The 12,295-nt window shown below is 52.9% G+C and overlaps 1 protein-coding gene across 4 annotated transcripts in view; it reads right to left on the bottom strand.

Annotated features, from left to right (window-relative positions):
- CRTAC1 (cartilage acidic protein 1) overlaps window positions 1-10,996 on the bottom strand; it is a 145,078-nt gene extending 134,082 nt beyond the window's left edge. For all 4 annotated transcript variants that reach the window (XM_028098825.2, XM_028098830.2, XM_028098823.2 and 1 more), the window contains exon 1: window positions 10,838-10,996. In XM_028098825.2, the coding sequence (XP_027954626.1) occupies window positions 10,838-10,861 (24 nt within the window). In that variant the 5' untranslated portion in view covers window positions 10,862-10,996. The remainder of the gene's footprint in view (window positions 1-10,837) is intronic.
- Window positions 10,997-12,295: the final 1,299 nt, after the last annotated feature.

Below are 12,295 nucleotides of genomic sequence, written 5' to 3'. Positions count from 1 at the left end.
TGGACATGACACCAAAAGCACACAACAACAGAAAATATAGATAAAATGGATTACCTCAAAATTTAAAACTTTTGTACATCAAAGGACACTATCGACAGAGTGAAAAGGCAACCCACAGAATGGGAGAAAATATTTGCAAATCATATATCTGATAAGGGATTACTATCCAGAATATATAAAGAGTTCCTACAACTCAACAACAAAAAACAACCGAATTAAAAATGGGCAAGGGACTTGAATAGACATTTCTCCAAAGAAGGTATATACAAATGGCCAATAAATATGTGAAAAGATGCTCAACATCAGTAATCATCAGGGAAATGCAAATCAGAACAATAATAAGATACCACTCATACCCATTAGGATGGATACAGCAAAAAACAAAAACAAAAACAAAAAAACAAACCCAGAAAATGGCAGTCATTCATGAAGATGTGGGGGACTGAGACCCTTGCACACTGCTGGTAGGAATATAAAATGGCGTAGCTACTTCGGAAAACCACTGTGCAGCAGTTCTTCAGAAAAAAATCCCAAATACAACTACCAAGTGATCTGGAAATCCCACTTCTGGGTTTACACTGGAAAGAAGTGAAAGAAGGGGCTCAAAAAGATACTTGTACACCCTCATTCATAGCAGCATTATTCACAAGAGCCAAAAGGTGGAAGCAACCCAAGAGTCCATCGACAGCTAAATGGTAAACAAGATGTGGTCTATACGTACAATGGAATATTATAATCTCTAAAAAGGAAGACCATTGTGACACACGCTATGACATGGATGAACCATGAAGACATTGTGCTGAGTGAAATAAGCCAGTCACAAAAGGACATATACTCTATCATTCCACTTAGATGTGGTACCCAGAATAGTCACATTCACAGACACAGAAAATAGAATGGTGGTTGTCAGGGGCTGGTGGGGGGAGGAGGAATGGGGAGTTAGTGTTTAATGGAGACAGAGTTTCAGTGTGGGAAGATGACAAAGTCTGGAAATGGATGGTGGTGATGGTTGCACACCAGTATGAATGTGCTCAATGTCGCTGAACTCTACACTTAAAAATGGCTAATGTGGTACATTTAGAGACCAGATGTCTGGTCTCACACCAAGATATTCTCACTTAACTGGCACAGGGTGCAGCAGGGGCACATCAGAGTTCTAAAAGCTCCCCCATGTGATTATAGTATGTTCTATACCAGTGCTTCTCAAACTTTAATGTGTATGTGAATCATCTGGCGGTCTTGTTCAATTGCAGATTTCTGATTCACTAGATCTGTAGTAGGGTTCAACATTCCCCATTTCTAACAAGTTCCCAGGTGATGCCAATGATCCTGATCTACAAGTTACACATTGAGTAACAAGGTTCTGTACTATAGCTCCCAGTCAAGAAACCAGGGTATACACTACAGTGAAGGTATGAGATTAGTTCAGGAACCTGCTCCTCTGTCTCTAGATCTAAGACTGATTGAAATCAATCGAGGGTTATGCAATTGTCAGAGCTGCAGGCTCAGTTTATCTGTATATACTCAAAGTCCTAGCTGTCTTCAGCTCCGAGTTAAATTACCATACTTAATATGAAGTGACAAAGAAGGTTTCTGATTCCAGTTTTTACAAAAAAGTGAGAGGGTAAGGGTTGGAACTGGAGGGGGGTCAGGTCTAGGAGAAAGGTGATGGCTATCACCAAATGGTACAGCCTAGAGAAAACAGGGTAGGCTAAGACAGAGGTGCGTGCCAACGTGTTCTTAAAAACCATCATAGTTGGGCGCCTGGGTGGCTCTGTCGTTAGGCGTCTGCCTTCGGCTCAGGTCATGATCCCAGCCAGGGTCCTGGGATCGAGCCCCATATCGGGCTCCCTGCTCGGCAGGAGGCCTGCTTCTCCCTCTCCCACTCCCCCTGCTTGTGTTCCCTCTCTCGCTGTCTCTCTCTCAAGTAAATAAATAAAATCTTAAAAAAAAAAAACCATCATAGTGCCTGGTACTAGTTGGTGCTCAATTAATATTTGTTAAATGTACAAAGGAATATGCCCAAACGATAATGTGAATCAGCAGAAATTGCTTGCAACTTGTCATAAAGTTATTTAAACCCTGTTCTTTCCCTAAAGCAAGGCTTCTTGAACTGTAACGTGCTTACAGATCACCTGAAGATCTTGGTAAAATGCACATTCTGATTTGGTAGGTCTGGAATGGGGCCTCAATTTCTGCACTCTAACAAAATGTCACATGATGTCTCTGCCACTGGTCTGCAAACTTCACTTCTAGTAGCAAGGCTCTAGACCAAAGGTTTTAAACCCTAGCTGGCCGATAGACTCACCTGGGAGTTTTTAGAAATATGACGTGGCCCAGGTCCTTCACCCAGTTTTGGACTGAATTGGTCTGGGGTGGGGCTTGGGTGCTGTATATTTTTAGAAGCTCCCCAGATGATGTTGATGGACAGCCTGGGTTGAGAACTACTGCCCTAGACTCATGGTCCTCAGAGACCTGGGAGTGTAAGCTACAATCTGCTTTAAAGTGAAAAATGTTTCTGCTCCTAAAATTCCTCACCAGCTTGTTGAAGTATATGAAGAAAAACTACTTAGCTAGAGAATGTCACAGGAAGAGGTGAGACAGGGAGTTTGGGGAAGAAAGCAGAGCAGGCTGGAACCGCGTGAAGCGGAAGGGCCGCCGGCTCCTGGAGTGACCTCACATTTTACATGGCTGACCTGAGAAACCTCCTGTCACACCACTGTGAACATCTGAATCTTTTGGGAGAGCGTGGAGAAGTTAAACATGGAATCAAAAAGTAGGTTGAACTGAAATTTTTTGTTTTCTTGAATGCTTGGGTATGAAGCGCCTACTATGTATTTGAGCACTTTGAGCGGCTTGGAGTGGGAGATTAAGCACGTAGGTGCAAAGGGAGGACACCCAGGGCCGAGCAGCCTGGAGGAGGCGAGGCTAACTACCAAAGGCAGAGCTTGGGCCGAGGGGCGCAGGGCCAGAGTACCCGGTGCCTCAGTAAGGAATGCGGGCTGCTCCTGCAGGGGAGGTGTGGGGAGGGGGCAAAGAGGGGTCTGGCTTAACAAGGGCAAGGGATGGTAGGACTGGAGTCAGGGACCTGGATTTGGATCTCACCCCCCCTACCCCCGCATCAACTAGGTAGTGACCTTGGGCATGTTCCTCCATCGTTCAGCTCTTCAGCATCATCATCTGAAACGGGGTGTCTGACATGCTCGCTGTCTGCTTCCCACGTTACAGATGATGACACACCAAGGTTTCAAGGGTTAAGTGAGCTAGTAGACACCTGTTGGGGGCCAGGCCGGGCAGTGCTCACTGCTTGTTTCCCTTCTTCCACACGGATAGTGTTAGGTCAGATAGTCTTTAGACATTGGCTGTGGGTTGGGTCACATGCAGCCAAACTCAGTTTTCTGTGGCCTTGGGACTTTCCTGAATTGGGTCTGAAAGCTGGTAACCAAGCAACCCAGATCTTGGAGTGGGGTCAGGCAGCTGTGGGGAGAGGCTTCCAGGGCAATTTCCAGGGCAAGCAGTTCTTCTGCAATTATCGAAAGAGCCAAGGACACCACCCCGAGCTCTCACAAAAGCAAGAGCCCTGAATGCTTCAGATGTTGAGAATGAGCACAGAGCACAGACCCTTTCCAGACACTGTAGGGGGGCAGAGTCTCACTCTACAAAAGTGCCCCAAATGCTTCAGAAGTTAGAAATGAGCAGGGAGCACAGACCCTTTCCAGACACTGTAGGGGGGCAGAGGCTCCGGGGAGAAAGGCAGCTGTGGGAGCACTCCACCCTGCAGAGGCCAAGCCCCACACAGGAGTGCCTGGAACTAAAGCATCTTTGGAGAAGAGCTACCAGAAGTTGTCTTGGTTCATTCACCCACAGACACACGGCCCGTGGACCCTCGACAAGCCTGGGATTCTGCTCGGCAGCGCTGGGGTCACAGGGAGAAAGTTAGTCAACATTTGCAGTACGGGATGAGGGGTGCTGTGGAGGAGGGATCACAAAATGATAGCTAAAGGATCTGGGGGGTAGGAAAGAGAAAGAGAACCTGGGCCTTGCCTAGGGCTCAGAGCTGGCCGCCATCTCAGAGGGTGGGCCCCGCCTGGGCTCCTCGACCCCTGCTTGAGCAACGGGACCTTGAGGTTTCTAGAGCCCTCTGGAAAGAAGGAAAACTTCTGCCACCGTTTCCTTCTGGGAAGAAGGAAAACTGGCCTCACTGATCCAGGCCATTTGGAGAGCCACTTTCATACCAAGAGCCACCTCTGCCCCAGAATGGCCACCTACATTCACTTATTTATCCGCCCCCTAAGTACTCACTGAGCTCTTCCATGCGCCAAGCACCATGCTAGGCACTGAGTTTACAGCTGAGAACGAAAGACACAGCGCCTCCCCTGACACGGCTTACAAAGCGGTGTTTCTCCTCAGGGACTCTTGTGTCCCCACTTGCCAAAGCCTCCTTGGATATACATAGCTTCTCTGATGAGAGGATCATGGTCATGATCTCCAAGGAAGAGTGCGTTCTTAGAGACCAGGATGAAAGGGAATGTGACATCACTTAGACAACGTGTCTGCAGGAGAAGGAAAGGGCCTGTCTGCTTAGCTCCTCTATTACAGGGACAGACCGAGGTATAACCTTGATCCCCTAAGGAGAGACTCAAGTGACTTCCTACCTCCAATCCTGAGCACATGGAGGGCAAGACCAGAGATGGGCCTTCAGTGAAAAACACCAACGGAGTTTTTCCGTTGCAGGCTGGGATCAGGCTCCCGGGCCCGTTCCCTATTGAGACAGCTGAGTCAGGATTTGTTCGACCTGATGGGTCCTTAAAGACAGACCTCAAAATAGGGTACAGCGGGGATGCCGAGGGAGAGCCTCCACGTGGGGGCTGCTCTCCAGGCAGGTGGAAGCTGCCGTTCGGGAGGAAGTCCCCGCCGTCCCTCCCCTGGTCAGTGGGACAGCCTGAGCTCAGCTGTGATTCCCATGACCTTGTCATTCTACTTGTTGGGTGCAAACAAAGATAACAGTAACTAGAAACAATGGGAAGGGTCATTTTATACACTCTCTGCACTTGCAATTCTTCTGTGGCTAATTAAAGTAATATGTCAAAACGTCCCTTGGAAGAGATCTTTAAGAATATGTCTGTTAAGTAAACAAGGTTTTACTAATTAATGACACGTCTTCCCATCCCTCCGTGAAGTTCCTTGCAGAACTTCCCTGTGCCAAGAGGGCTGAGCAGGAAAGAGTGAAGCTGCCCCCTCCCCTTCCCGGAGGGAGTGGGGGCAAATCCAATCACTTGTCATTTGCGGAGCTATCAGTTATCCAGTTTCTCCTACGGATGTTGATCAGATCTCCTGGGCTGGAACCAACTTACAGGGCCAGGGTACTGGAATTTTTCCAAGAAGAAAACACTTCGCTTCTTATGAAGTCAACACAATTTCTTTCAAGGAACATTTTTATCTTTTTTTTTTTTTTTAAGTGGCTAGGGTTTTTGAAGGGCAAGTCTTTGGACTTTTCTCTAAAGGTAATGATTATGATATACTTATTTGCTAAGACCACCCCCCCCCCCCGCCAGCGCGCGCGCGCGCGCGCACACACACACACACACACACACACACACACACAGGTATGGGGGTGGGGGCATGATGTGCCCAATATTACACAATGAGTCAGTGGCACAGCCAGAAATAGAACTTTCCAAACTCCCAAATTCTTAATAATAGCAATATTAATAATAGTCTCTTTATAATTTTCCAAGTGTTTTCACAGCTCACATTTTATCTTCACAACTTCTTTGAGAGAGTTTGGGTAAATCGGTCTCAGCAAATAGGACATCTGAGTTCCAGACCAGCTTGGCCGCTGACTTGCTGTAGGACCCTTGCTAGTCTTTTCACCTCTGTGGATCCTTGTGTCCTGAGCTGTGAGATGGGGGAGCCAGATGAGGACACTTCTGAAATCCCTCCCACCTCTGGCATGCTACAGTTCTGTGTGGCGATGCTCCAGCCCAGGTTTCTCAGCCCTGGCACTATGGACATATTAGGCCAGACAATTTTTCATTGGGGGGCTGTCCTAAACCTGGCCTCAACCCACTAGATGCTAGTAGCACTCCCTAGCCCAGTGGTGACAACCAAAGATGTCTCCAGACAGTGCCAAACGACTGGCGGGGTGGGCGACGCAGGCCCTCTAGTCACTGCCAAAGGATTTCAATAAGGTCAAGATCATGAGTGGTTCAGGAGCAAAATGTCTTCCTGTCCCCAAATCCTTCACACCTCTCTGTCTACTTTTCCAATGCAGCCTCCAAGTCCTTTGCTGCTTCTCATTTCTTAAATGCTCTAAGTGGTCCAGGGTGTGTTGGGTGTGATAATGAGCCAATTGATTTCATACTTTTTCCTAAGCAGAGTTCACAGGTTTATGTCCCCTAAGCAACCAGTCAGGCTCCCCAGAAATCCCTCACAGAGCCCCGGCTGGCTTGGAAGCCTGTATCTGCAGCCTGCAGGAGGCTCGGTGAGCACGCATTTGTCAGCACTCTTAAATCACTGGGCTCCGAGGAAGGCTTCTCCCAGCACAAAGATCCTTCCTTAGGAATCAATAGCTCAGGGCCCTTCATCACATTCAGAATTATCCTGGGATCTGTAAAATTTCTTTTCCCCAAGTATGGCAGAACCCCCAAATGAAAACCCCAAGGTGAGGGAGGGAAGAAGGCAAGGAGGGAGGCCTGCCAGGAAGGCCCTGTCCATCAGCCCAGATGTTGCTGTGAGCAGAGGCTGATGTGCAACCCTGGACACTCAGCTTCGCTTGCTTGGAAAAGGAAGACTCAGTGTGGTTCCCAGTGATCCTGCAATAATATCTCTTTCCAGCTGAATACCTCCTTACATCTTGCCAAGGGCAGAGGCATTTTAAGAATATCTTCCTTAATCTTCACTATTCTACCCTTATCACAGGGTTGCCAGCTTCACCATTTTACAAAGGAGGAAACTGAGGCATGCAGAGGTTAAGCAGTTTGTCCAAGGTCTCTGAGCCAGTAAGTGGGGGAGTCAGATTCTAAGCCTGTGTCCCTTCTACTACACCGGGCTGCCTTCCCAATGAGAGTAGGGTAAGTAAGGGTCAGCCATCTAGTGGGGCTCATGAAAAGGGTGACTTCTTATTTTTCAGGGTCTAATGCCACTTCTTAAACTCTATGTCCTCTCCCCAGCCAACCAAAAATCCAGAGACCTGGTGCTCTAGATATATTTCATGTATTATATTCCTCTCCATATCCAGACTAGACCAAGCCTTGGGAATGCAGGCACATTTCTTCAGCTAGAGCCAGGAGCTGGCACAGATCTCAAGCACAGCCTCTCAGAACCCCACTTCCTAAAGGAAGGTTGCTCTCTGGTGGTCCACATCATCTTACTACCTCCCTCCTCCCCCTGAAGACTAAGACCCAACTTGCCTGTGAGCCTGAAGGAGAAGAGGAAACTCAAGCATCTTTCCTGGCAACAAGCATCCCTTGGGTGAGCTTTAGGGACAGAAGAGGATCTGGCTGTCAGAATTCTGGCTTTGGCAGCACTGGCTCCTCCTGAGGGTCACCACTGAGTCTGCTGAGACTCCGAGGGGACCCCTGAGGAGCTCTATACCGTGTGCAAAGGAACAGGGTGGTGAGAAGAAACGGAGGGGCGGCCCACAGACCACTCGACAAGCCTTCTTCCCTGGGCCCAGCTCAGATGTCGACAGACTCACAGAACAGAAAAAGGGCAGTGGAAATTGTAGTATCTTCCAGGTCACCCAAGAAGCGCTAACATGAGGATTTTGCAAAAATAGAACAACCTAACACTCTGTCCTTGAGCTGGGAGCAGCAAAGATGGGGAAATGGGCAAATAATGGTTGGGAACTCTCCACTTCACCCAGGATCTGAGTACTAGAGGTGCCCCAGGCAGTGGTGTGATGCAGGACTGGGAGAGCGTACGGCAGCATGCCCTAATGAGAGAAAGGAAGAGCTCTGGCCTGGCTTCCAAGACCACAGTGAGGGACTGGGCACTTTTGATTCCTCCATGCATGGACTGAGAACGGGAGTTGTTTTGTTTCTGCCTAAAAGACTGCTTGGAATAACGAGATAAGATAGTAGATGGAAGGGAAAAAACAATTCGGAATTTCTATTACCTGTATATGTACATTACAAGAACTTTACCTGCTCCTCGCTCTGAATAATTGATTTGAAGGAAATTTCCCCCAATTTACTAAATTTATTAATTTACCAATGTCAGCAATTATGAGTATCTAGTGTGCTGAGAATATACACATCCATCTCCACAGCAAAGAAGAAGATCACAGGATTGGAAAGAGCTCTGCGTAGAGAACTGGGAATCCTGAGACCCAGTCCAATGTCTTCCGCCAGATAGCCACGTGACCTTGGGCCAGACACTTGCCCTGACTGGGCTTCAGCTTTCTCATCTGTAAATTAAGTATGCATGAGTGTTGGGGATGGGATGAGGTTGGACTAGATGCTCTTCAAGCATCCTCCTTTCTAGCCCTAATGTTCTTGGACTCCATGAGCTCCTAACGAATTCAAAGGACCCACCAGAACCAAGGACAGAGGAATGATTTCAGAGAGCCAGTGGGACTGAGCACCAGCTCTTTCCCTGGAATGTTGTGTGTGCACCTGCCCCATTGCACCTGAGATCACAGGACCACCTGATGTCTAGGAAGCCTGTGGTAGCAGGGCTCCTATCATGGAGGGGAGGGCTGGGGGCTGTGGCCTGGGCTTTCCCAAAGTGTTTGGTTACCATGGTCAGTGAAGGGCAAGAAGAGGGAAAGTCAGTGGTCTTGAGCTGGGTGCCTTTGGCGCCCCCTACTGGACACCAAGGAGCCTGCTCCACCTTTAACCCTCCATCACCTCTGCAGGCAGCAAGAAAGATTGACAACAGGAGACTGTCATAAGCACTTTCATAGCACTGCCTTTGTGGTCCGTGGTCCTCTCTCCACAATAGTCCTCTCTCCCTAGAATGACACAGGCGTTTGGTCCACACATTTACAGGGGCACTCTTGTGCAGCGATAGGACGTCTTAAGCAAACATCAAGGTGCCAAGGAATAAACATCAGGGTTCAGAACGCCAGGTGCAACCCAGATGGCGAGAAGGGAAGAAAGAGCAACGAGCAGGTATCTCGCTGCACAAATCCCCTGTGGAGAGAACGTGTTGGGAAACGCAGCAGAAAAATGTTGACTGCAGGCAGAGGATGGAGCTGGGTTTGGGGGTATGGGTTGATAACCCCCATAGAAGATCTCCAGGCTGAAGCAGCTACCCTAGGAGTTCAAAACACCCACCGTGTTCAGGAATGGGGTACAGGTGAAGGATACACCCCAACTGAGCAGCATGCCTTTGACCTTCTCCAGAGTCCATTAGTGCCAACTGGAAGTCAGAATATTCTAATTGTGGTCCACCGTGCCAGCATCAAGACCCTAAACTCCCCTCATTGCTTCTTAAACTGACTTTAGGACCTGCTGCCAGAATGATGTTCTTAAGTCAGAGGGAGAGAAAATGCTTCCTCAAGAGCTATATTGGAAGAACCGCCATGTTCCCACTTTTCCATCCTCCATCTCCCCTTCCTCATGGCCGAGAGTGAGGTACAGCATGACTCTGAATTTGCTCTGATTCAGTCTTGGGTATGTCCAGCCCCAATTCATCAGGGTAAAAAAAAAAAAAATCTCCCATCAGTAGCAATTCTCTTCCCCAGTGATTTCTCCCCTGAATCCCGACAGCACTACAGAGCTGTCCCCTATTCTTGGAACCCTTTTCCCTTCTTTTCCACCTGGCTTCACTTGAGAAGTCCTGCACCCATCCCAGAAGACATCTCAAGTGTGACTCAAGAATGTGTCCTGCTTGGAGAGCTGAAGCACCTCCTGGGAGGCACAGAAGCCACACTAGGTGCACACCCCCCCCCACCACCAGCAATATTCGTTAGTCATTCCCGGAGGAAGGGGAGTTCCCCCCCCCCCAACTCCAGGAGCATTCCCCCGACCACTCTGGGAGCCTCCCATCCAGGCTGGGATGACTTTGGATTCTTGAGTTGGTTTCTGCAGAAACGCGACTAACCAGGGCTCCCAACTACTGTACTGCGAAGAGGCGCGCTGCATTGTTGGGCATGCCCCCAAGCCTGGCCTGCTGCCCCATCAAAGCCTCCACGTGCCCCAAAGGGCGGAGGAGGACCCCCGGCTCCCCCGGAATGCCTGAAGCTGGTTTGCCCGAGACAGGCTGCGAGCGAGGAGACCACACCTCGGTCCAGCAAAGGCAGCTGGCGGCTACGCCGCTCGCGGGGCTAGCTCCCGGAGCTCTCTGCCACCCAGCGCTGTGCCTAGGAGCTCGGCTTCCCCGGGGAAGAAGCGCCAGATCCCCGGGGCTCTTCCCCATCCTGGCAGCATAGTCACCCGAGGCCACTAGCTTCCCCGGCCCGAGGCTGAGCCCCGCTGGGTGACTCCCCGATACCCCCGGCACATCCCTCCTCACCTGCTCCGCCGCCGTCGCAGCCCGAGGGCCCCCTCCCCAAACGGCTGACCTCCAGCGCGCCCCCAGCACCTTCCCCGCCACCTGGGCGGGCTGTGGTCCGCACACCCACGCTCCCACCTCTCCTCCACCTCCAGCTCCGCGCCCGCCTCGCCCCCAGCCCGCGGGGGAGGCTCGGCGCGCTGGTCGGGTCCTGCGCCTCTCCGCAAGTTGGAAGCACAGCCGCCGCCGCCGCCGCCGCCGCCTTCGGTGGCGGTGTCCGTCTTCCCGGTTCCCCGGCGGCGACCCCGTCACCCCTGCGGGCGGGTCTGGAGGGGCGTGCAGGGCGGGAGAAACTTTCTCCGCCTGAGGGAGTGGGGGCACTGGAGCGGGTACTCACGCCGAGGTCAGCGCTCAGAGCCATCTTCGGGCTCTCTCAGCCCCACCGCCTGGGGGCGTCGGAGCGCGGGCGCTCGCTGCCGCCGCCGCCGCCGCCGCCGCCGCCGCCGCCTTCCAGCTCCCGGTCCCGGTCCCGGGCTGGCCTCGAGCCTCCCGCCGCCACCGCTCGCTCGCTTTATACAACTCCACTCGAGCGCGCCCGGGCTTATGTAAAGGCTGGCGGAGACCCGCAGCCAATGGCGCGGCAGCTGGAGCGGGGGGGGGGGGAGCGGGCGGGGGGCGCCCGCGCGGCCAATCGCGGCGCGGGGAGCGCGGGCAGCCGGTGGGGGAGGGGACGCTTCCCCGCGCTGATTTAGGAGCGGGGATTGCGGTGGCAGCAGCCGGCAGCCCGGCCGGCCCCGCGCGGCGCGGCGGGCGCTAGGGTGGGCGGCGGCGCAGGCGGCAGCGAGGGCGGGCGCCCCCGCGCCCCGCCGCTGCGTCGCCTAACCTTCAGGAGGCAGCGGGGCCTGGCGAGGAGGGGCGAGGCGAGGGCGCCTGGCCGGGCGCTGGGGGCCCCGGGCCGGCGGGAAGCGAGGGTCCCTCCGGAGGAAGCGCCGAGCTGGAAGGCCAGGGGGAGGGGAGGGAGGCGAGCCCCGGGGCCCCGCGGGCACCCCAGCGCCCAGGGCCGAGGGTGGCGGCGCGAGCGGCGGCGCTGCCTTGCCTTTCCGCCCGAAGATAGCGATCTGGCGTCGGCTGGCGGGCCGGAACGGCCGCGCGAGGCGCGCTGATGGCGAGATTTCGCGCTGCGGAGCGAGCGCGGAGCCGATCTTTATCCGGCCTGGGAACGTGTCCGAGCGCCTCCCGGGGACAGCTCAGTATGGAGAGCTTCGCTTCGCTTCGCAACGGCCCCAGAGGGCGGGGAGCGGGCGAGCACAGCTCCGAGACCAGGCGCGGCGGAGGAGGCGGTGGCAGGCCGCGTCCTTTCTTCCCCACCCCCACCCCGCCCGCCGCCGGCTGTGCCCCCCACCCCACCCCGCCGTGCCTCCGCCCCAGCCGCGCTGCGGCTGAGCTTAATCTGGGGTCCCCCAGTAGGCCCACCCGCCCTGGTCTTTACAGCCTCCCTCACCCTCTGCTCACGGGTCCTGCTAACCCCCTCCTCGACCCCCAGCCCGCTGCAGTGGCCGGGATGGTCTCAGCCTCCCTGGTCCAGGGGCCACGCGGGCCAAACTTGGGAAGAATGAGCTAGGTCAGCAGTGCCCCAAATACCCGTGTACTGGGCAGGAAACGGGCCTAGATCGATAACACTCTGAAGACAAGTCCTTTGTTTTGCACGTAGAATAGAGCCTGGCACAGAGTAGGCGCTCAGTGAGGATTTACTAAATGAATTGTGAGCTTCCTTGAGTAAGTCTTTGGGTTTTGGAAAGCTGGGGCACGCACGGGGCTCTGGAAGAGAAAGACCTGGGGATACGCCGTCGGAGAG

Source organism: Eumetopias jubatus, unplaced genomic scaffold, assembly GCF_037043125.1.
Source record: "Eumetopias jubatus isolate StellerSeaLion01/CBP00866 unplaced genomic scaffold, mEumJub1_p1.0 scaffold_17, whole genome shotgun sequence".
Classification (NCBI taxonomy): domain Eukaryota; kingdom Metazoa; phylum Chordata; class Mammalia; order Carnivora; family Otariidae; genus Eumetopias; species Eumetopias jubatus.
Note: the sequence above shows the minus strand (reverse complement) of the source record. Positions and strands in the feature narration are given on the sequence as shown.